Raw genomic sequence first — 23911 nt, forward strand, 5'->3', positions numbered from 1 at the left:
TAAGTTTCATTTTATTTTCTTCTAATTATTTTTGTAACATAATATTTTAGCACAAAACCTACACGTAAATTTTAATTTTGTTAAGTATTAATTGTTTGTTATATTTTTGATGTAAAATTGAAATTTTGACTATTTTATTTAATTAAATTAGATACATTAGATATTATTTGTAAAGTGCCTCAGAAAATTCAGGGAAAGATGTATTTTTGTACATTCTTTTTCATTTAATCTTTACGTGTTCTTACTCATTATGCTTGATTTCCATTAAGTCATTAGTAATATAAAATATAATTTTCCAGAAATGAAATATTCTAACATTTTCATTTTCTCAGATCAAAGCTTGGTAATACATTCAAATACAGTTTTATTTTTTGGTTAACTTGCTGTTAAATATCGGTATAAGCTTTTTATAGCTCTTTTGAGAAAGAAAGTCTTACATCTGATTTCCATTCTGAAAAGACAAATAGCCAGAGTTAAGCTTGTTTTAATAATGCCATTACAAATTTCATAATCTCATACCTGTCAGAAATCTGATTAGTCATTAGCTGTGATACAACATTAATTGTCATTAGTGATTGAATGGAGGTGACAATCTTAAGATTCTATCAGTTTTAATACATAAATGCAGTTCAAATGCTTTTTTTAGCAAAAAAGTTTCACACATAAAAACTAGTGCATATTAGTAGGATTTTCTTTTTATGGTTCATGTCAAATGTATTACGTAATACTCTTATGTCTTGTCATTCAGCAATCTACTTGTTATTGAATTAAGATCTTACAAGCCAATGACTTTCCTTGGTGCCTTTTTTATTTATTGTTATTTTAAGTTTAGTTGTTATATTTGTATTTAGTTGTAATTTATATTCTTAAATTGACAATGTTTGATTTTAATCATTTCATAGTTCTAAAGATGTTTCCTACATGATAACTCTTAAAAATAGGGATATTGAATTTATAAAAAAAAAAAAATATAGTCTTGAAACAATCTGCTAGATGAAACATGTTTTATTAGATATCACATGATTATTTGTGATCTATTCCAAATGAAAGCTTTAGATCCTTGACTGGACACAACGATTTTATCACATAACTAGTGGAAAAAGCTAGGAATTATTCAGACTGTTTTCGTGACTATTTGATCATAACGTTTTGTACATTATTTGATGATCAATTGTATGATCCATCTTAATTTTTTACAACTTATGAATCTCTATTGGAATTTAAAATCTAACAGTTATCTCAGGATTAAATGATGCCATAGATATCCTTGCCATAATAATAAGGATACTGTTAAGTACAGCAATTTGACAGTTTTTATTTTATTTACTTTCTAATTTTTGTGCTAAATCAAGTTTTATTTTAGTTGTTTTGTCTGTTTTTATTATTTGATCATATTAACTGTTTTTAAACTTGGAGAAGTTCAATTCTGTTAGAATTAATATTCATCTTGATATCTTGATACAGTATGTATAGTTAGACAAAGATATTATGCAAATTTGGGGTTGCTGTCAAGCATAACCATAGGCAGTAAATTTATAACAATAATTACGTAAGATTATGACTTATGATTGAAATTACAACAGCACAAGCCGAGGTACAAAGCTACAAAGTAGGGAGTATTTTAGCCAAACCTGCATTATTCACCTAAAATAGACTGAGTTAAGTTTTTGAATTTCCCCATGTGCATAAGTATCTAGGCCAGACTATAAAATAGTATTATTGATGTGATAATTTGTAATTATACATATCAGCAATTATTTGCCTATTTTCAGTGCTTGTATCATTTTTTTTTATCTGTTAATCTATTTTTAACTTAGTTGTCATCACTCTTGTCATGCATATAATTTAAACTAATAAGGGGACACTATCAATATGATGTAACCAACCATTTTCTCCAAGTATTAGTTATTTATATATAGATTCTCTTCTCTGATATTTATAATTAGGAAAGAAGAGTGAATATGAAGTTATTGTTGAAAAAAATTTACATTTTTATGTAATGGTCTTCATAAATTGATTACTCCTAAATGAACATGTAACTAGCATATATAATTCTTTAGGATTGCTCTTCAATAATTTTTATAGCTTTATCAATTCCAACTTCATCAAAATAATTGATTCAAATAGGTATATGAAGCAAAAACACATATAATAAGGCTTGGCATTTCAATTTTTGTGTCTTCCTAATTTTTATTTGATTAAAATTAGTCTTGTAGAATTAAGAAATGTAAAGAAAATCTTTAAAACTTACAAAGCATGCACTTTGGACACAATTTTTACCATTTGGTAATATCAGCAGTTTACGATAATTGCATATTATTATGTAAATCAATCAAAAATAATTTTCAATACATGTATTTTCTTTTTTAAGAAAAAAAAATTCAACAGTCATTCCACCTGTAAAGTGTAAAAATTATTTTGCGTCATATCTTTATTTGTTTTGTTTTTTTTTGTATTATCCATACTTATTGCTTAAAACATCACCAAACAATCTTCCTTTAGGTGAAAACATAAACTTCGCAATATGGAGAACAGAACAATTTTTATGATATATAATTGTTGTATTTTTATGAAATATAATTGTTGTATTTTTATGAAATAAAATTATTTTTTATGTTGGATTGATTTATTTTGAAATTTATGTGAGATTTTTTTACTGTTCTGTCCTGAGACTACAGTTGTAATGCTGTATAAAAACAGCCCCATCCATATGTTTCCATTTGCGATATCAGCATCCGTTGGAAGCGAACGTTAACTTGTCATCTACCAACCAACCTATGTTTCCATTACTGAGAACCCTTATTAGCCATTATATATTTGATATTCAATGTCCATTTTTTAATAGTCTAATTTTCATCAGACTCTTTGCCTTGTATTAGATTTATGTCCATTTCTCATATTTAATTCTTTTAAATTCTAATTCACATATTCCAATCTCTCTCTAATTGTCCAATTTCTTGTTACTCCTACTTTAACTCTGTTTCTCAGATTTTCGGTTATTCCTACCTTATCTCTATTTCTCATATATCCTGTTTTTCCTCTCTATTTCTCAGTTATTCTCCCTTATCTCTATTTCTCAGTTTATTCTCCCTTATCTCTATTTCTAAGATTTCCTCTTATTCCTACCTTATCTCTATATCTAAGATTTCCTGTTATTCTTACCTTCTCTCTAATTCTCAGATTTCCTATATTTCCAACGTAATCTCTATTTCTCAGTTTTTCTGTTATTCCTACCTTATCTCCATTTCTCAGATTTCCTGTTATTCCTACAGTATCTCCATTTCTCAGATTTCCTGTTATTCCTACAGTATCTCCATTTTTATACGTCCACATCTCTCTATGTGGATGTATATTGTCAGCACCCCTGTCCGTTCGTTGGTCCATCCATCAACATTTGCTTGTAAACGCTCTAAAAACTAGATTTTTTGATGGAATCAAATGAAATTCGGTATGTGTATACATATTTATAAAACGAAGATCAAGTTAGAATTTGAGCTATTTTCGACCATTAGAATCAGAGTTATTGCCCTTGCCCCAAAATCTTGAATATTTACCATCGCATGCTGTGGTGGACGTATATGGCTGTGGTCCACTATCTTTTGGATTTCCTGTTATACCTACCTTATCTCCATTTCTCAGATTTCCTATTATTCCTACATTATCTCCATTTCTCAGATTTCCTGTTATTCAACCTTATCTCTTTTCGTCTATCTTTCAGAATTCCTGTTATTCCAATCTCTCAATATGTCAGATTTCCTGTTATTCTTGCTCTTTCTCAATTTGGTAAGACATGCTGTTATTCTCTCCTTGTGGGTTTTTGACCTTAGGCCTATCACCGTTTCCTAGATATTTAGTTCTTCTTAACTTTTCTCTATTTCTGAAATATCCTCTATCTCATAAATTTCCAGATATCTGTTATAATTTTGTCATGTCCTTGCTTATCTGGTGGATTTTGTTGGCCTTTTGACTGCCCCATTTGGACATGGTACGTGTGACTTATTTTCATGTTAATCAATAGGAAGGTAGAAAAAGAATGGACAGTTTCCGTCTTTTGAGAAGAATGTTTGGAATTTAATGCATTCATTTGACATCCCACAACCATACCATTATAGTATATTATAGTTATATGGTTTGATAAAAAAAATGGGCAGCTTTGCTGTAGCCTACCAAAACTATTTCTGAAACCACCTACAAAGAGATGAAAAAATGGGTAGATAGGCTTTAATATCATAATGCAGATGTGTGATATTGTAAAACTGATTTAGGTTACAAAATGTGGAGTCAGTGCATCGAAGGAAAAGGTATTGAACATGTATTATTGAGTGTAGGTCAATGTTATTATATGGGCCTATATTATCTTAGTAATAGCCAGCTGTTTCAAACCATACAGTTATGTTTCTAACGCATATTACATCCATTTGATTTGGTAAGGTGACGTGAGCTTCAAACATTAGAATTTTAACAGTTCACTTGAACGAGTAATTTGACAGTAAAGTGGATTCGCCCAAACCCGGACTAAAGATAACTTTAACCTACCTAAACAATTGTCTTATCGAATGGAATGTACCGTCACTGTATCGATGAGGACATTTGAAGACTTGTGAATGGTGATGTAAAATGTGAATAACGATTCATACAAACTAAGTTATACCTTGTTGGTGTTAACGGCGAATATTGAATTCAGTTGCTGAAACAGTCATACAATGTAGCGAGTTTATTTACTGCATTTATCAATATGGAATAGATTAAGCCTGTTGAGTATGAGGTGTGTTCAGTTGTTTTTCTGGTCATGTATTGAGTTTAAAGGGTGACAGGCTGGTTGAACTGGAGGAATGTCATGGTTTTCTATGTTAGTATATAGTATTAAAGCTTCATATATAACTACAGCTTGAGGATTTCATGACATTTAAACATGATTAAATAAGAGAAAAAAGTATAATTTACTTCTACCTCAAAGATTTTATTAAAAGTGATCTAATAAAATGAATAATAATTGTGCCAAGTGTGGGAAACCAGTATATTTTGGTAAGTAAAAATTATTCTAAATCTCCATGAGAAATATTTACCTTTTTGAATAGATTTGCTCAGGGACTGCTGATGAAATCTAAAAATTATATAAATTCCCTAGATATACTGATATAGTGGACATGAAAAGATATCATAATAGGGGGGAGACTGACTGTATCTACCTGAAAATAAATCTGGGACCTGAAAAACCTGGTGTTTAGTCCCCCATTTTTTTATTAGATGCCTTAAAGGTATTGTGGTGAGGAAGAGTTTGGGGGTTACAGCACCAACCTATTAGTAAAGAATAAACCAAATCATGAAGTCAAGGTCAATGGAAGATCCTCAGATTGCTTTAAGACTTTTCACTGACACATTTTGGCAACTGATAGAAATGAAAAGTTTGTATTGCAGAACAATGAGAACATATCTACATTTAAATCAACTGGACCTCAAGGTCAAATGGTGTGACAGAGTTACGCATTACAAAATTTGAATATAAAACATCCATAAAACTTTCCAAGTTATGTTGTTTTGAAAAGAATTGAGTGTCAACCACTACATGTCTATGTAATTCGGCCTCTCTGCACAAGAGATTAATACCTTAATGCAGTGCATATACTAAATATAGCATCATATTTCTTTCAAACTTTTAAGATAATTCAAGGTGGATAAAGTGTGTTCTACATGAGCAAGTCTATATAAAACAAGATCCTGTTTTTTAAAGATTATATGACATATGAATATGATGTAAAATTTTGATATAGATGGAGTGAAAGAAGTGAGGTTTCGAAATATGTGACACAGATATTTTAAAGAGACTGGGAAGAAAATAAAGTGAAATAATCTGTGTCATAATCAGCACCAGAGTATCAATGTGCATACATTGTGGTTTCTGTCGGAAAACTACTTGTGCATAGACTGGTGACACATACAGCGGTTTACTGTTCTTACACATTTATCTTCCTCTTCTCTAAAAAGTTATTTTCTTGTTTTATTATTAACAATATTTATTAACAGATTCAAGCTAACCCTTTTAGCTTATCATGCAGAAACATTCTATTTACATATTCACCATGATTATGAAACAACAGAATTCAACCATATTCTACCATGTAAATATGTGATAAAAAAGATTATATTCACTGACTATTATAATTTTTATGATTTAGTATACTTTGGACCTAATTTATAACATATCATGTAGTTTATTAAAAATCTAAATATAGAAGATTTGTATTCCTGATATAGTGAATGAAATATTTGAATCGGGTTAAAGTAGCTATAAGTATGAATTCAGCTATAATTCAGTAATGCTCATTATATTATATGGCAAAGACCACTAAACCATACATGCAAATTGGATATGTACCAAAAGCTAAGATCCATTGTACTAAAAGCTAAGAGCCTAAGACCCATTGTGTTAAAAAGCAAAGACCACATAAAGACCAAATTGTACTGTGAAGCTAAGACCCATTGTATTATAAAGCTGAGACCCATTGTAGTATAAAGCTAAGACCTGTTGTACAACAAAGAAAAGATCACACAAACACCCATAGTACTATAAAGTAAAGCAAATTAAATACCCAGTGTACTATAAAGACCCAGTGTCTATATAGCATCCACCCTGCTAAGACCCATTGTACCATTGTACTATATAGCTTAGAACCATTGTATTCTAAAGCAAAGATCCCCACATAAACCAAGTGAAGTATAAAGCATAGATCCAGTGTATTATAAAGCATAGGTGATTTAAAAAAGAAACAAGTAGAGATTAATGAAAGGCACCAGAAATTTAAGTTCAAAGATAAACGAAGTTTGAACTGTACACAAAACAGTTACCTACAGATGCTGAAAACGTAATTAGCACAACATGTGTATCAGTAGATAAAATCTTCCCAGTTTATAGATGTATTATAACTCCTTATGATTTCTAGTTCTTAGAACTATCTCTTCAAAAATAATGAAGCCATTTTGTTTGCCATCTTTCACTTCTTTTATTAAATTCCAAAACTTTCAAAGTTGCAAGGTAGCCAAAGAATTTGACATTAATCTTATCAATCCAAGTGTGCAAATGAAAATAACTTTAAAATACACAGGTAATTTCTACTTCATAACACATTAACCTATTTTTATTGTCACAAATCACTCCACCCCTTACTTATTCTTATTCAAGTGTGAAATTTGGTGATTTTCACAATTTGTTGAACTACACTTGTTACATGGTTGATACTGACAATGTCAATATTTTATTAACTTTTAAAACTATTAGTTAGATATAAAGATAGTATACATTACACTTCTACTACTCAACTTTTAAATAATCAAACTTCACTTTTCTTTAATAACATATATGCTGTGTTGATACTAGTGTATTAAGCACTGCAAACAACTGATGAATTTTAATTAAAATTCTTTTTATTTTAGCTATATAACCTTTTCAAATAATATTTGAAGATTTGGTTGGATTGTCAAGGTATTTTTCTGAGACATAGCAGAGGTGGCCTAGCATCAATGCTTAAAAAAACCCCACCTGTTTGTGATGCAAATAAGATTGAATTGATTGAATGCAATATGATAACAGAAGTGATATTGATTTAATTTGATGTATTATGAAAACATTGATGATATTGATTTGATTTGATGCAAGATGATCACAGTGATGATATTGATTTGATTGGAAACCATGATAACAATGGATTATTATTGATTCCCCAGAAACAATATATTAGTGATATTAATCAACAATTATAATCAAATTGACAGATAGAAAACAAAGTCTATAGACCTTTCCATCTTGTTATCAGTATTTTATTTTGCCACTGGGTATTTTTCAAAGTTTTCACAATATTATTTGACAGCATATACATATTTCTATAAATAGTCATTTTTATCTATACTTAAATTATATTCTTAGACCCAAGGTAGCTCATCAAAATAGACATCAGAGCCTGGTTTGGCTCCAGCATAGGTTGAGATTATATACCTTAAGATATGTCAACACAGTCTCCTCCTTGTCAATGAAACAGATTGGTTGGTCTGATACACTAAAAGCCTTTTATTGTTCAGATTGAACATAAATTAAGGTTTTGTATGCTGTAGGTTGAAGATCCCTAGAAATAAATAAAAATCAATACTTTATTATTACAGTTGTTATTAGTAAGAACAGGTTGTCACATAATGCATAGTATTACACAATACTTTAACTTGAAATCAATACTTTAACTTGAAATCAATACTTTAAATTGCATTTTATACTGGTCAATTAATTACTGTAACTCTTAAGTTGAAGTATGTGAGGATTCTTAATGCAGAGTTAAAACATAACAAATTTTGGAAAGGAAGACATGATTTTTTGAATATTCTTGTTATTGTGAAGCCAGAGGTATATACACAGCTAAAAAAAGACAATAGAAAATTGGTAATAGCATTATTTTCTGTGGTAAAAACAACATGAAACTCTCATCCAGGGGTTTTCAACCTAGGCCATATTCTCTAACACGAAAATGATCACAGGGAAAACTTTAAAGAAAATCACAAAATCGTCAGGATTTATAAGCGAAATTTTAGGTTTATAGGTAGAATTTTTAAGCCTGAATTTTTATTGGTATATAAATTTGAATAAAAGAGCAATCTAAATCCAGATATCCTGTTGAAATTTTAAAGCCAAGCTATATACTCAACTATAAACAGTATATTATTTCTGTATTGTCTGAGTGATAGTATAATGTTATACTGTATTGTTCGAATGAAACTATACATACAGGAAATTATCAAAAGAAATTATCAGAATATATCCATTATTTACAGTCTGTTTGAAGTTTTCAGAGAGATAGAATGATTTGATTATGGTAGAAAAGACTTAATGTTCTGGAGAATTCCTTCAGGATACAGATAACAATTTATTTCTAGCTTTAATCTCATTATTTGACTTGGACCTGTCTTCACAGACAATGACTAATACTATTTCAGACTAACTTCTGAATCAATCAAACCAGAAAGTAAGACCTTCAGAATCCTGACATCAGGAAATCAGAATCTTATGGTTTTGAAAGCATAAATATGACTGCAAGAAGCACTCTGAACCAATTTAATAAGTATTTTATAAGGCAGATACTCAACCATTGAGTTGTAAATATTTGGAAATAACTGATATTAAATAAAAAAAAAATATAGACTTATTATTAGGATGAAAAAATGACACTTTGAGCACCAAAAGGATAATAATGTAATTGTGACACATTTGAGCTCCATATTTAAACTTTCCCCCAGACTATTTTGATACCTATCAAATCATGTAATATATTCTAAATAGAAAGTACATAATGTATGATTTCATTTTATTCATTTTTAGGACATTTCATTAATCATGCAATTTATTTGTATTTTACAGCTGAAAGAAAAACATCCCTTGGTGTACACTGGCATCCCAATTGTTTAAGATGTGAGAAATGTCAACGAGTATTAGTCCCAGGAAAACATGCAGAGGTAAAAAATCATTGTTACATTAATTTTGACACTTCTTGCTAGTTTAATATTGATATTTCTCATAGATTTCATGTTTAGGTTTTAAGCACACACTTAAACAGGTTTCAAATTGTTACCTTTTTAGCCAATTTTGTAAACGATCTTTGAATATTCTACTGATTGAAAGAAATTTATATCAAATATTTAACTTATTAAGGTAATACAGATGCTTTTATCAAGAATATAGTAATATAAGAAGTGACTAACAACCTGTTTTATGAGAGAACCTGTATATGAACCCATGTTACTGGAAACAACATGTGAGACTAAACATGCTTGAAAAGACCAAAGGTGTTGATAGAAAACAAGTATTTAACCTGTTTGGTATATACATGATGATGACACATCTCATTTTACTTCTCAGACTATATATAGCTTCTATTCTCTCTGTTTTAACTAGGGGAGCCAGGTGGCCAAAACCTGAAGATCCAGGGTTCAATCTCAGCATTGGTTCAACCCGGTTTCCCCTTGTCAGTATGCAGGTCAGACATGGAAACAGTGTCAGACAATAAACTGTGCGCTATAGGCTGTGCACGTTCAAGATCTCTCAACAGTTGGAAATCGAATGGAAAAGAGTAGGCTAATGCGGCTGTCCTGGCAAAATTTCTCCCATTGCACTCTGCATGATGGCATTGCCTGCCTATTAAGTGTAGAAGAGTAGGACGTAAAACTCCATTCATTTCATTTATATTTTAACTAGTAGTGATCAAATTGGCTAAAGACAAGCCAGACCTACAGTTCAGTTTGTTCATATCATGGCTGATTTGTAGAATTCTCACACATTGACACTGAAACAGCCTTAATTCAGTTCATATTTGGATATTTCATATGTTTTCTGAATGTGACCAAAATTAGTATACAACAGTAGTAGGCTTACAATTTATTTTAAATGTCAACATTAATGTTGATATGTTTGTTTACAGGGGTTTGTACTTAATCCTTTTAGTTGGACATATATCTGATAAGAAAAGTACAAGAACATAGGTTACTATGATTATACTACTTATTTTACACTGACCTGACCATCATGTTCTACTGGGCAGTGGTCAGGTCAAACTAAGTAAACCACATATATCTGCTGACCAATTCAAGTTATGTAAACATTGCAAGCCCATACAAACTATTACCTTGTCTGTTTGATGATATTGACCTATGTGGTAGTAAACAATGAATTCCTTGTTAACTGTTCTTTTAAAACAAAATGTTAAAAGAGTTGAATGTGTTGCAGTGAAGTTTGCTAGTATTTTTGTCATGTCTAAGATAAAGAAGAAGAAACATAATGAATACTTGTATAGATTTTTCTACTTGATTACCATAGTTTGTGTTCATGATCTATTATTTATACAACTCCTACTTTCATTTTTTATGAACAACCTACCCTGTATGAAGAATGCATCTTTGTTTCATCCGTTACATTCATATTTTCACATGAAATGACATGTAAGGCATAAGATATGTACTGTTACCCTGCAGTAGCCTACTATGTGGCTCAAGCCTTGATAGAAAATGACAGAATGCAACTGTTAATACTAAATCAGAATGTGGTGATGAAAAAGGCCTACTTGCGTTTTGTTGAATAACAGTAGTATTGAAAAAGGCAGAAAGTATCATCATAACCTTATCGGAAAACCCATTATAATAAAAAAAATGTACACAACCAGCTTTTATCCAGTACCTGTACATGAAGTGCCCAGCTAAAATATGATTATACTTAATAATGGTCACTGGTATAAAACAGATGGTGTATATAATCATATCACATGTATTAATGATGCCTGATAATCTGGAAAATAGCTCCCAGAATGCCATAAATTCTCATGCCATGTGCTTAAATGTTAGAGTTCATGACGTTAACATTCATGACTTTAACAGGTTTTAATGACCATTGATATTTCCTGTAAAACAGTCAAGCTTATAATTATAAGTATTAAGTATTAAGTAAGTATTAATTCAATGAAATTTCTCAAATCTCTAAAAAATAAATTATAATGTTTTAATTGTATCTATTTAATGCCCTCAAACATATATTCCATTTCCTCTCTTTTGTTGATTCCTTACTGGGATCCTTGAAGGTGAAATGGGATTAATTTAGGGGTGAATTGGAAAGGGGCTAATTAGTAGGAATGATATGGGAAGACACCATCAATCATAGGTTGCAACCTTTATTTTATTATATCTAGTTCCACTAGAGATTTGATGTTTAATCTTAGAGATGTTACTAGAATAGGAAATGATCAACAGAGTAGTATGTGAAGAAAATCAATATTTTGAGAAGACACTACCAGTTCTGGATTCAATTATTACTCAGTATATCACAAGAAAAGCTTTTAGACCATCAGCTCCACTAGTCTCTTGACAGTCACAATATATATTCTATCATATAATCTAAATATATATTATTTATAGACACTCAAAATGTTTCTTTCAAATCTTGTGATAGAAATTTTAGTTTGTCAACAACTATTTATAAAAAAAGGACCATTGACATCAATTATCCCCCAATGTTTTTTACACCAAAGTGACAGTTTTGGCAATTTGAAATTGAAACAAGTATCATAATAATTGGAATGTTGATTATACTCACATGATATTAAAGCATAGTCTTTATCATGGAAATTCGGTTAAAATCAGGTTTTTCCATTATCCAAAGAAGCATTTTTGCATTTTTTGAAATGTCTTCAATTGACTTGTATAATACCTCATGCTTAATGACTATTAAGTGTTCTATGGAAAAACTCCTACATGTATCTATAGCCAATTAGATCATATATTTTGTTTTTCATTTCAGCATAAAAGTTTACCATATTGTCATAATCCCTGTTACATGGCTCTTTATGGACCGAAACTTGTTGGATATGGATCAAATATTTCTTCTCCTGCAAATTTTCAGAAAAATCGGAATGGAATGACATTTAGTGATGATTTAGACATGTTGAAAACAGAAATATTTAGTTTTGCCTCAACTAAGGCTAATGGATCTGTGTCTGATAAGAAATATGCTACCTCAAAACCAGATGTACGACTTACAATGCCACCTGTAAAAGAGGACAGTATTCCTTCAAAAGAGATCTTTGATTTCTCTACCATAAGGTCAAATTCTCCTAAAAGTGCAATATCCAGACCTCATTCTGCAATTACCCCTAGTGCTACTGCTACAAATGGAATGAAACCAAATATGGAAGAGAAACACCATGTCATAGACTCTAAAATGTAAGTATTTTATTAAATCTATCATGTTATTCATTAAGGTCATACATTCATCACACAAATATCAGATAAAAGCATTCTAATACTAATGTTCCTAACAGTATTAAAACACCAGGAATTTTGATGCAATTTCATTTATTCTTAAAAAAAATAAATTAAACTGGAAAGCTGTATTATGATTCCCATTAATTTTGCAGTTTTGAATGTTGAGTGCTATTGATGCAATATTTTATAGATATTTTATGCTCTTCAATACTTGATATTTTTTTTGCAACAACAGCTGTATTCATATCTGAGTACTATCAATAGCCTTTGAGTAGTTGTCTCCCTTCAAATGTAATTAAGAATTTCTCACCAGGTGGAGTCAGACTAGACTAAAGAATATCAGTCATAATAGTAATACACATGTGGTTACAACTATTGTAATAAATGTTTACCTATGGGATTTAACTGTTATGATTTGTCTTCTAGTAATTGGGTAAGGTTAACAAAGTGTGTTCATTTGAGTGTGACATATGCCTATCCTTAAAGATTGAAATCATATGGTTTTATTGTTGGTTGATGTGTTTTTAATCTTGGTTACGCCACTTATCCTACTTTTACTTTACTCTGAGGCCAAGGGTCTTATGTCTCTTGTTGGTAGGCAACTGTGTAGATGTAAAGGCCATCTTGAATCAAATACCCTACATTTAATCTTATGCTTGAATAATACATAGGGCCTATGGGTATTGCAGTGATGGCGCTAGCCTACTGAGACTGAGGGTACAAATATGGGGCTGATTCAATGAGGCGACAAATTATCGCGGCTGAATTCAAAATTACGTGGAGGTGTAGTAGTCGCAAGTCTCTCATGGAGTGTCTGAGAGGGTTTTCCCATGAAAATTTGTGAAAAAATGAATTGATTTGGTGCATTCTAAGACATAATTTGGTTCAAAAACACATTATGATAATATTTTAAATTTGTTAACAATAACAGAACCTCTTCAAATCCATGAGTATAAAGAACATCTGCTTTTAAAAGTTAAAATGAAGACTTGTCTTATCTTGTTACTCCATCATATATAGAGGGAGAAAGTTTAATTTCTAGTTTGTAGTATATTTTAAGGAATTATGCATTTTTTGTACAGTCATAGTAGCTTTGAAGACTATTTTCATATTTAAGACCCAAATCAACCCTCAAAATGGCTTACCATTGCCTTTAAGCATTATGAATCGTATATGCTGTCATGTCCAAGCCATAGCAATACATTGATAGTTGAGGCTACAATCAGTAGATTATTGATGCTAGAAACGAGCAACCTTACATTTTTGTTAGCCTACTTTGTCTATTGCTAATATTGACATCTTATCAGTTATACATAGGCCTACTTCCTCATTCAATTGTGAAAATCAATTAAATGTACGGAGACCCTTAGCTGATAGCCTATCTGATCGACTAGATGTCATCTCATACCTTATTAGGAATGTCAACATTTGTGTAATTATTCCTGAATAGGGGCAAATTTGGCGTTAACTGGATGCCCTTGACTTTGGAAATGGTGTCAAATATCACTAATGTCAATGTTATAGAAGCTGCATTTTTTTCTCCGAACTTAATGGAACAACATGGTTTGCATGTGCATATTAATGAGATCTGGGTCATGTTTCATTTCGGCATTTATGGATGAACAGAGTATTTTGTAGTTATTCATCTTGACATCAAATTTGGATTGTAAATGCAACAGTTTTTTTTATCTCATCTTGAAACTTGGTATGCATGGGCCTATTGATAAAATCTCAGTCAAGATGTGATGATTTTCAGAAGAATAATTTTGAGTGTCGTTTAGTTAATAAAGAAAGTGATTGTCAGTGGATGTAGGTTACCTTTGCTGGCAAGCTTTTTTATGATAAGGTGTAAGATTTGTTCAGATTACCAAGAGCAATATAGTTTGCCTGAAATGACTAAAACTTTTTTCTCATAGATATACAACTTGTCATTTAGCAAATGAATTAATGATGATGTATACTGGCACTGAAGATTTGTAACAGAATTTCATATGTTATTAATTAGATATCAAACCTTCAATATGGCAGTCTCCCCATTTACTAGTAGTTGCATCTATGATAGCTTTTGATTAAATCCATGCACAAAATTTATGCAAGTTAAATTGAAAATGAAAATATTATACGTTTAGTTTGATAAACTTGTTGCTGTAATGGTTTACATCTCATTGTCACCACTCTAGGACAAAACAATTAAATCTATCACCATAAGCTCTTTAAAGGAAGGAAATATTGGTCATTTCCTGTATGATGTTATTGACAATAATTTTAAAATTGATCTCATTTTGGTAGAGTTGGTTGAAGCATATACATAAACTAGATAGATTTTGTTTTTCTAGAGAAAGTTTATTTTGAATATCTGTAAGAATGAGTGGTAGTAGAAAATCAAGGTGTCTGTCTCAGTCGTCTGCTTCAGGCTTAACAAATTATATATTGAGATTTCGAGGTAGTGATGAGTACAGGTTAGTTTGATCTACACACTAAGACTGGTGTTTACAGAAGTTTTTCTCAGTATATTTTTTTTAGCTTTAAGTCTTGTCAGATGAATAAGATATCAAGTATTAGGTTTACTAGAGACTTCTTATGAAATATTTTGATATCTAGCAGGTATGATGTTTTATTTAATGATTTCTACTTTATTATTTCATCTTATTAGAAAAGTGTGCTTTGAATGAAGTCAATCCTTTACGTGTATCATATTGTTTTGGTAAAACAGCAGACTAAATTTGACACCTAACACAATTTCTATTTTAGATACGAAAATATGTTCTATTGATTATATACAAAGGTTCCAGTGTCTGTCAGTAAGAAGTCTTTAATCATGGAAATTCAACTATAAATGGCTACTGCATACTGTAATTCTTATTCCAACTCTCTCTTATTCTTGTATCTCAATTTTACATCAGCTGTATTTTGGAATCATCTTTTCTCTTAAAGCGAAAGATATATTTGTCATAATGATTTTTTGCTTTACCATCTGATATGAATTTATTACATACACAAATACCACTGCACAATGTAAATCAGATTTTGGGTATGCTCACATTTAAATGAAAGAAAAACATTGGTATGATCTATGTAATCATGGTATAAATGTAATACCTGTTCAGGTATGAGTGATGAAATAAAGTGTTATGGCCTTGTAAAACAATATTTAGAACACTATATCCCTATACTTTGAAGTTTTGTGTTTCGAAATATGGAAAGAAAGTTCTTTCAATGAACACAAATGGCTGATTTAATATGCATTTTTTATGTGTGATTTCGATTCAATGTTTCTAAAATTTATTTTTAGTTGAATAAAATAAATTTTGGCAATGTATAGGTGGTAGAAATACAAGTTGTTCAAGTGACATGCTAGTAGACTAACTTGAATAATGTTGTGTTTAAATGGTTTAATTATAATGACTTATTCATTGCACACTATGTGCCAAATCATATACTCTAATGGGTGTGTCCTATATTTAATCTTTATTTTACTTTTGTGAAAGCTAGATATATATTATCAATGCTTGACAGACAAGTTCTAACCAAAAGGGTCTGTGTGCAGAGGCGGTTCATCATGAATTTGTGATTGTTTGATGGTGACCCAAATATTGACAAGTATTTCTTCTCTTATTTGTGATCTAAGATGTTAGATATAGTCATGTGTTCAAATTTGTCTTATGTGACATATCAATGTTGAAATTGTCTTTGGGCTATTTTTTAAAACTGTGGACTTCTCTTTATATCTAATGGTTTAAGCTAGTATATTTAAAGTTAATTACTTGTGAGTGATATATAATAAGGTTAATTGATAGTGTTGTTAATAACTTTCCTGTTTTCAATATATTTGTATTAGTTAATTATGTGTATAATGATACTGTTAAGCATATTGGTTAGATTTATAAAGTGAGATTTGAGAAAAGGAAGTGGCATGAAAATTGACTTTTCTTTGATATGAATAGAGTAACGGAATTTCTATTTTCTTATTAAAGTTAAAGGTATTATGTTGTCAATTCATTGAAAAATTAGATATTTGTGCAATTTCACTTTAAGGATATTTTGGTTGTGGGTACGTATTATAATGAAAATGGGTCTTGATTGACAATATGGGAATTATCTGGTGTTTTTCAGACAAGAAATGTTGAAGAAAGTTGAAACATATAATCAATATTATAAAGGGAAGATTCGACACCAGGTAACAACAGAAGAGGTATGTACAGAAATATCTATGATAATATAAATTATCTAAGATAACATTATGAAAGAGTACAAGAACACATGTTATAGCTGGTATTCTGAAGAAAAGTGTATATTTACCTAAAAACTCTAAGAAATGTGAAGATATCAGTTTATTAATGGGTTACTGGTAAATCAAAACCAAGCAAACCTACTTGGCAATAATGTTTTCTACTCTAAAGACTCATGTGTAAAGCTGACTGAGTCATATTTAGTCTCTGAGTCTGATAGCTATTTGACAATTGTCTTGAAAAAAATTTAGAGTCTAAAAGAACTAGGCCCTTTTTTGTCACTTTTTCTGAATTATTGAGAAAATGGTGTCCCATGCCTTTTGATATAGCTTGAACCAAAAATAATGAGATGGATTTGAAGTACACATTCAATGTTTACTGAGTGAATTCAATACATTATACATAAGCATAGGACTCAAAACTGAAATACAATTTAGTTTTCCATTCAAATCAATTGTCAAAACTTTTGAAGCCCTGATTTACTGTATTCATTAGCGTACAATCCGATCCAATCACTGTCTTTTACAAACTTCTGTAATATTAGAATAGTGGCTATTCCATTCAAGGTATAAGACAAATTTCTTAAAAAGCTTGAGATTGTAAAGCTGATCACAGGTATGGTCTTGTACTAAAATAAAACTCTATTTGCAGAAAAATCATGAACTAGTAATCAATGGACCATTAAGAATATATTGGGGTGTAGGTAACCCTATTAGATTAAAACAATGTGATGATACCCCAACAACACCTGTAGCTTCCTGGAGACACAGTTTATATTACCCTAAAGATAGTCCTACATCTAGACCAATAGATAATCCTATTAAACCTGTAAGTATCAAATTCGTATAAGTTATCTGTGGATAGTTTTACATTTTTGTTTTCAATAGATAGTATAGTTTTATTTCCATTGATATTTTTATATTAATACATAGTTTATCATATAGTCTTATGTCAGTTGATTAGATAGTACTAGGTCAGTAAGTAGTCCTATAACATGATTAGATAGTACTAGGTCAGTAAGTAGTCCTATAACATGATTAGATAGTACTAGGTCAGTAAGTAGTCCTATAACATGATTAGATAATACTAGGTCAGTAAGAAGTCCTATAACATGATTAGATAGTACTAGGTCAGTAAGTAGTCCTATAACATGATTAGATAGTACTAGGTCAGTAAGCAGTCCTATAACATGATTAGTTAGTACTACGTCAGTAAGTAGTCCTATAACATGATTAGATAGTACTACGTCAGTAAGTAGTCCTATGACATGATTAGATAGTACTAAGTCAGTAAGTAGTCCTATAACATGATTAGATAGTACTACATCAGTAAGTAGTCCTATAACATGATTAGATAGTACTACGTCAGTAAGTAGTCCTATAACATGATTAGATAATACTAGGTCAGTAAGTAGTCCTATAACATGATTAGATAGTCCTAGGTCAGTAAGAAGTCTTATAACATGATTAGATAGTCCTAGGTCAGTAAGTAGTCCTATAACATGATTAGATAGTACTAGGTCAGTAAGAAGTCTTATAACATGATTAGATAATACTAGGTCAGTAAGTAGTCCTATAACATAATAAGATAGTACTACGTCAGTAAGTAGTCCTATAACATGATTAGATAGTACTATGTCAGTAAGTAGTCCTATAACATGATTAGATAGTACTAGGTCAGTAAGCAGTCTTATAACATGATTAGATAGTACTAAGTCAGTAAGTAGTCCTATAACATGATTAGATAGTCCTAGGTCAGTAAGAAGTCCTATAACATGATTAGATAGTACTAGGTCAGTAAGAAGTCTTATAACATGATTAGATAATACTAGGTCAGTAAGTAGTCCTATAACATAATAAGATAGTACTACGTCAGTAAGTAGTCCTATAACATGATTAGATAGTACTAGGTCAGTAAGCAGTCTTATAACATGATTAGTTAGTACTAAGTCAGTAAGTAGTCCTATAACATGATTAGATAGTACTAGGTCAGTAAGTAGTCCTATAACATGATTAGATAGTACTAGGTCAGTAAGTAGTCCTATAACATGATTAGATAGTACTACGTCAGTAAGTAGTCCTATAACATGATTAGATAGTACTAGGTCAGTAAGCAGTCTTATAACATGATTAGATAGTACTAAGTCAGTAAGTAGTCCTATAACATGATTAGATAGTCCTAGGTCAGTAAGTAGTCCTTTAACATGATTAGATAGTACTTGGTCAGTAAGAAGTCCTATAACATGATTAGATAGTACTTGGTCATTAAGCAGTCATATTACATGATTAGAGAGTACTTGGTCAGTAAGCAGTCATATTACATGATTAAATAGTACTAAGTCAGTAAGGAGTCCTATTACATGATTAGATAGTACTAGGTCAGTAAGAAGTCCTATAACATGATTAGATAGTACTAGATCAGTAAGAACTCATATTACATGATTAGATAGTAAGTAGTGCTACATCAAGATTCTAAAGAAAGTTTCTTGATATAAATAGTTTATATTAATGAATAGTCCTATGTCTATTGATAGTTCTACAATACATAGTTCAACATGATAGTGATAGATCAATGGTACCAGATACCATAATCTTGCATTAAACCATTATTTATCAACCGATATCTGCATCACTAGATTATTCTTAAAGAGTACTTGCTAATAATAATATAGTGATCAGTAATACAGTTGGTAAAAGTTTACAAGATGAGCAATGAATTATTTCAAATGATTACTTTTCTATTCTAGTTTGATAAATCATACATTTCTAGCTGTAGGTATATCAATAACAATATAAATGTTGGCAAATAGTCAAAAAGTAATGTATTTTTATCGTTGGATATCAACGAATGCTGAAACTTGATAATATAGTATATTTGTTTTGATAAGAAATTGATTATAGCTATTATGGCAAAAACACATTCTATCAAATACATGTAAAAATTTATTTTTTGCCTCATGCCCATTCCCCTTCCTTCAATTCAATATAGTTTTAGTTTTGGAATTGACTTAGATAATAAGAATAAACTCAAAATACTTGAATATTTCTATTTTCTTTATAGTTATCACCCATTCCATCATCACCTACTCCCAAGTCTCCAACACCCAGTGTTCGTGGTTTAGATGATAATTTTCTCACCTCTACATCTGATGTAGTTGTTCGGCGTAGAGATATACGGAAATTTAATACAGTAGCCTACCGAGGTGACAGACCAAATAAATGGAAAAGAGCATCAATAAATGGTCATGTGTATAATTATGATGTAAGATTTCCACTTTCATTTCTTCATATCAATTTTTCACAGGCCTTGTATGGAGGGAAACATCAAATTATTTGAAATCCACAAGTAGGTCTTGTACTGTAGAAATTGTAAAAATGATGATTTGTTTATTATGAATATAGACTATTCATTCAGATTTATTCAAAGGTCTAAATGAGAATTCACCATAGGATTCTGTTGTAAGATGTATGAATTTTCTTTGAGCAAAATTTCGAATTTGTCAATACCTCAAGATCTGTTCTTGAAAGAACAGAAACTAATGTTTACAACTGAGAGTAGCAAGTTTTTATCAGTATATATTTGATATTGTAGACTAGTGTATTTACACCAGTATTGGGTAGTTGTACAAGTGTAATGGTCTCTAATAATATGACAACACCAGACTGTATTAAAGTTTTATTAGAGAAATTCAAGGTAATATTTTTATTTTTTTTATGGAATAAATTTCAGCTACATATAGCAAGCTTCAGAATAAAATGTCTGATTGTCCTACAATGTAACATAAACAATGTGTCCATTTGAACTTTCCGAAATTTTATGATATCATATTATTGGTAATAACTGCAAGTGGCAAGTCTTAATTGATGTCGTTGTTGATGAATTGTGGGAGAACCAAACATGATATATTGAGTATTATCAATAACTGAATTGCTCTTCACAAATTGATTTCAACCTTCCATTATGCTACTTGTAAAATATTATGCTACTTAATGAAGAAACAAAAATAATGGTAAAAATGTAATTTTGAAATGATTGATTTAAATGATTATTTTTGTTGTAATTTCTAGGTAGAAAATCAACCAGAAGAATATGTATTGACAGTTGTCATGGAAAGTGGAGGTTTGTTGATAGTTATTTATAAATAATACTTATTTAATATTAGATTAATAGATGATGTGCCCAGAACAGTATACAAAATAATAATGGAAGACAATTCAAGATTCATTTTCATAAACTGATACTAGACAACAATCATTTCTTTGGACATTTTAGCTAGATAAGAACACGGGCTCACAAAGATCTCTTCTACCAGCTGTTGATGGTCTTTATTTAGAAATCTATATCTTTTTATAGGTGTGTTGACTGTCATCATAATAAAAGATGTGATATGCCTGTTGAAGAGTTTTACAAAATTCAGTATATTAGTGCAAATATAGTGCACACCCCTATCAGGAAAAATTTCATGTCACCGTAAATAATGCATATATATATATATATATACTTTCTATTTGTTTCAGAAGAGAGATTATTGAAAGAAACAGATTACCCATTATTACATAGATTAAGTCTAGGACCTGATGAAAGTCAGGCTAAAATATTTATCAAAGAAACGGGTCATGTACCAAAAGGTACATTAGTTGAAATGCCCATAATAGAAACAGAAGAAACTGAAAACTTACCACATGAGGTATGTGTTTACAATTAATATTTTACTAAATGAATATACAGTCAAGTAACCTAATTTTGTGGAAACCTATTATTCGTTGATTTCCGGAAAGGATTAATAATTTACATGAGCGACCTTGCGCGACCTCCGCATTAGATTGTTTTGATAAACATGGGTTTTCTCTACAGTATCAGTTAGTAGAATGAATCCAGTAGTTTCAAGCAAGGTAAAATGTATTAATGTATACTTTGACAAATACAAAATGGTGGATTTCAGTTATTACCAAACGTCACCATTTTTTTCAGCCGAATTCCCTTATAATCTCAAGCGGTAATCGGAATTCTAAGTGTCGTCTGCTAGAATATATTCCAACGAATGAAGTCACGTGATCAACTAGCGGATTCCGTGTCAGCAGAAAATTTCTATGGAACACAAAGTGGACCATATTCTTATGTTGTTTCAGTGACTTTAAGCAATAAATCACGCTACGTACCTTATTTTGTCAGTCACTATTTTTTTTTTTAAATCGTGGTTCTTTGAAGGAATTGTCACTAGTTATAATGAATTGATATTAAAGAAAAATACTAAGAGAAGTTAATTATACCACCCGGTATCCATCCAAGTGTTTTTCTACACTTATTTATAGATCAAACATTGTACACGAAAATAGGTTACGCATTCTGCCGCTGTTCCCGAGTTGGTTGCTCATGAAATATGGGTCAAAGTGAAGGATTCATAAAGAATATCAAAATAAACCAATTTTAATTATTTTGTAGAATATCTGAAGAAACATCTAAGACATAAAAATTTTTTTTCATTTTTTTAACTTTGACGAAATTCGGTATTGAATCCTTATATCCACGAAAATAGGTTACACCACTGTATATTGAGAAATAGTCTTAGTGGAGAAATCCACCAATGAAAAAGCACAACAACAAAAAAACAATCAGAAAACTTTGATTTACCAATAAAAGTGCAAGGAAATGCATTTTTTTGGGAAATAGTAAAGTATAGGTTTTTTTTTTCTATCTATCCCATTGATTTTATCAGCTGACATCAACCAAATCCAAAATTGAACTAGGTGAATGATGGTTCAAATCATTTGTCATTTTCAGTGGTGTTCAATAATCTGGAAAAATATATTTAATGTGTAAATTAGGCATTATAAGGAATTGTGTTGTTTACAGGTTGAACAATTATTAATATTACCAGAGGCAGCTTTACGTGGTATTTTAGATAAATTTCTTAATGATGAAGAAAAGGATGTCATGAAAATAAAACAGAAGTAAGTATTTTAGATTTGATTATATTTACATGATTTGACATTGAATTTATTTTCTACCTTTTCTACATTTTATTAACAGCACACAGATTAATGAACCTACATCAATACAAAGTAAACCTTTGATCACTGCTATTTTGAAGCTGATATTCCATATCATACAAAAGTAATTGGTATAATTAGATATACCAATGAACATACACATGCAGTAGATCCTTCATAATTTAAAATGTTGTCAAAGGTAGATAATCACTCATACATGTATGACCATTATGTGATGAAATAAGGTATATATAGACTCACAGATTCTTATTATTATAAACATGTACAAGGAAGATATAGTACATGTTATGTTGATATCCATATTTTATTATAACATCTTATTTCAGATATCAAAAAGCAAAAGACATAATGTTGAAAAGACTTCAATTGCGAGTTTCTCTTGTATAGCAGGCGTAATTTCGTGTCATTGTGATTTGTGTCTATAGAGAAGTTTTATTGTGGAATTTGTGATAAAAAGATATTCCAGTGATAAAATAGAGACATTAATGTAGCTTTAAATTATGTTAACTGCTGTATAATTTACCAATGAAATAAATGATAATAATTGTGCCATATTTGATATCTGAGTGATCCATTATTCTTCCAAAAAGAAAAATACAATGCTGAAAAGATGAAAATAACCAATTTAATTTCTCTATGACTAGCAATATGTTTTTGTGTCTCAGTTTATTGGGACAAAATCTGGTGATAATTTCAACGTTGGTATCTGAGTAACATGTTAATGTTAATCACTTGTTTGTGTCAAAGAGCAGAAAAATATTTATCTTTGTAAAGATTTCAGGATAGAATAACTACTTTTGTCATTATAATTCTTCAGAGTTATCTTGAATGCTGATTGATCTGATCATTTGTCTTCATTGTAGTGATAGATGTCTTTTGGTCCATCAT

At 30.3% G+C, this 23911-nt stretch overlaps 2 protein-coding genes across 2 annotated transcripts; both read left to right on the plus strand.

Moving 5' to 3' along the window:
- Positions 1 to 4991: 4991 nt before the first annotated feature.
- Positions 4992 to 12391, plus strand: LOTGIDRAFT_99363 (hypothetical protein; the record flags this gene model as incomplete). The annotated part of the gene is made up of 3 exons (XM_009061845.1): positions 4992 to 5025; positions 9398 to 9492; positions 12320 to 12391. Coding segments are annotated over 3 exons (201 nt in total), but the record flags the coding sequence as incomplete, so codon positions are not given.
- Positions 12392 to 15253: 2862 nt separating this feature from the next.
- LOTGIDRAFT_154126 (hypothetical protein) lies at positions 15254 to 23581 on the plus strand. The gene is made up of 9 exons (XM_009061846.1): positions 15254 to 15387; positions 16897 to 16975; positions 17664 to 17840; positions 20073 to 20273; positions 20604 to 20705; positions 21080 to 21131; positions 21530 to 21699; positions 22866 to 22963; positions 23350 to 23581. The coding sequence occupies exons 2-9, from the start codon at positions 16904 to 16906 to the stop codon at positions 23408 to 23410; spliced, it is 933 nt and encodes a 310-aa protein (XP_009060094.1). The 5' UTR covers positions 15254 to 15387; positions 16897 to 16903; the 3' UTR covers positions 23411 to 23581.
- The last annotated feature ends 330 nt before the right edge of the window (positions 23582 to 23911 follow it).

This window comes from Lottia gigantea (assembly GCF_000327385.1).
Source record: "Lottia gigantea unplaced genomic scaffold LOTGIsca_5, whole genome shotgun sequence".
Classification (NCBI taxonomy): Eukaryota; Metazoa; Mollusca; class Gastropoda; family Lottiidae; genus Lottia; species Lottia gigantea.

Coding starts and splice junctions, on each gene's coding strand:
- LOTGIDRAFT_154126 (XM_009061846.1), top strand. CDS start 16,904: ATGTTGAAGAAAGTTGAAACATATAATCAATATTATAAAGGGAAGATT. Junction 16,976..17,663: donor ACCAGGTAACAACAGAAGAG/GTATGTACAGAA, acceptor CTCTATTTGCAG/AAAAATCATGAACTAGTAAT. Junction 20,706..21,079: donor TTTTATTAGAGAAATTCAAG/GTAATATTTTTA, acceptor TGTAATTTCTAG/GTAGAAAATCAACCAGAAGA.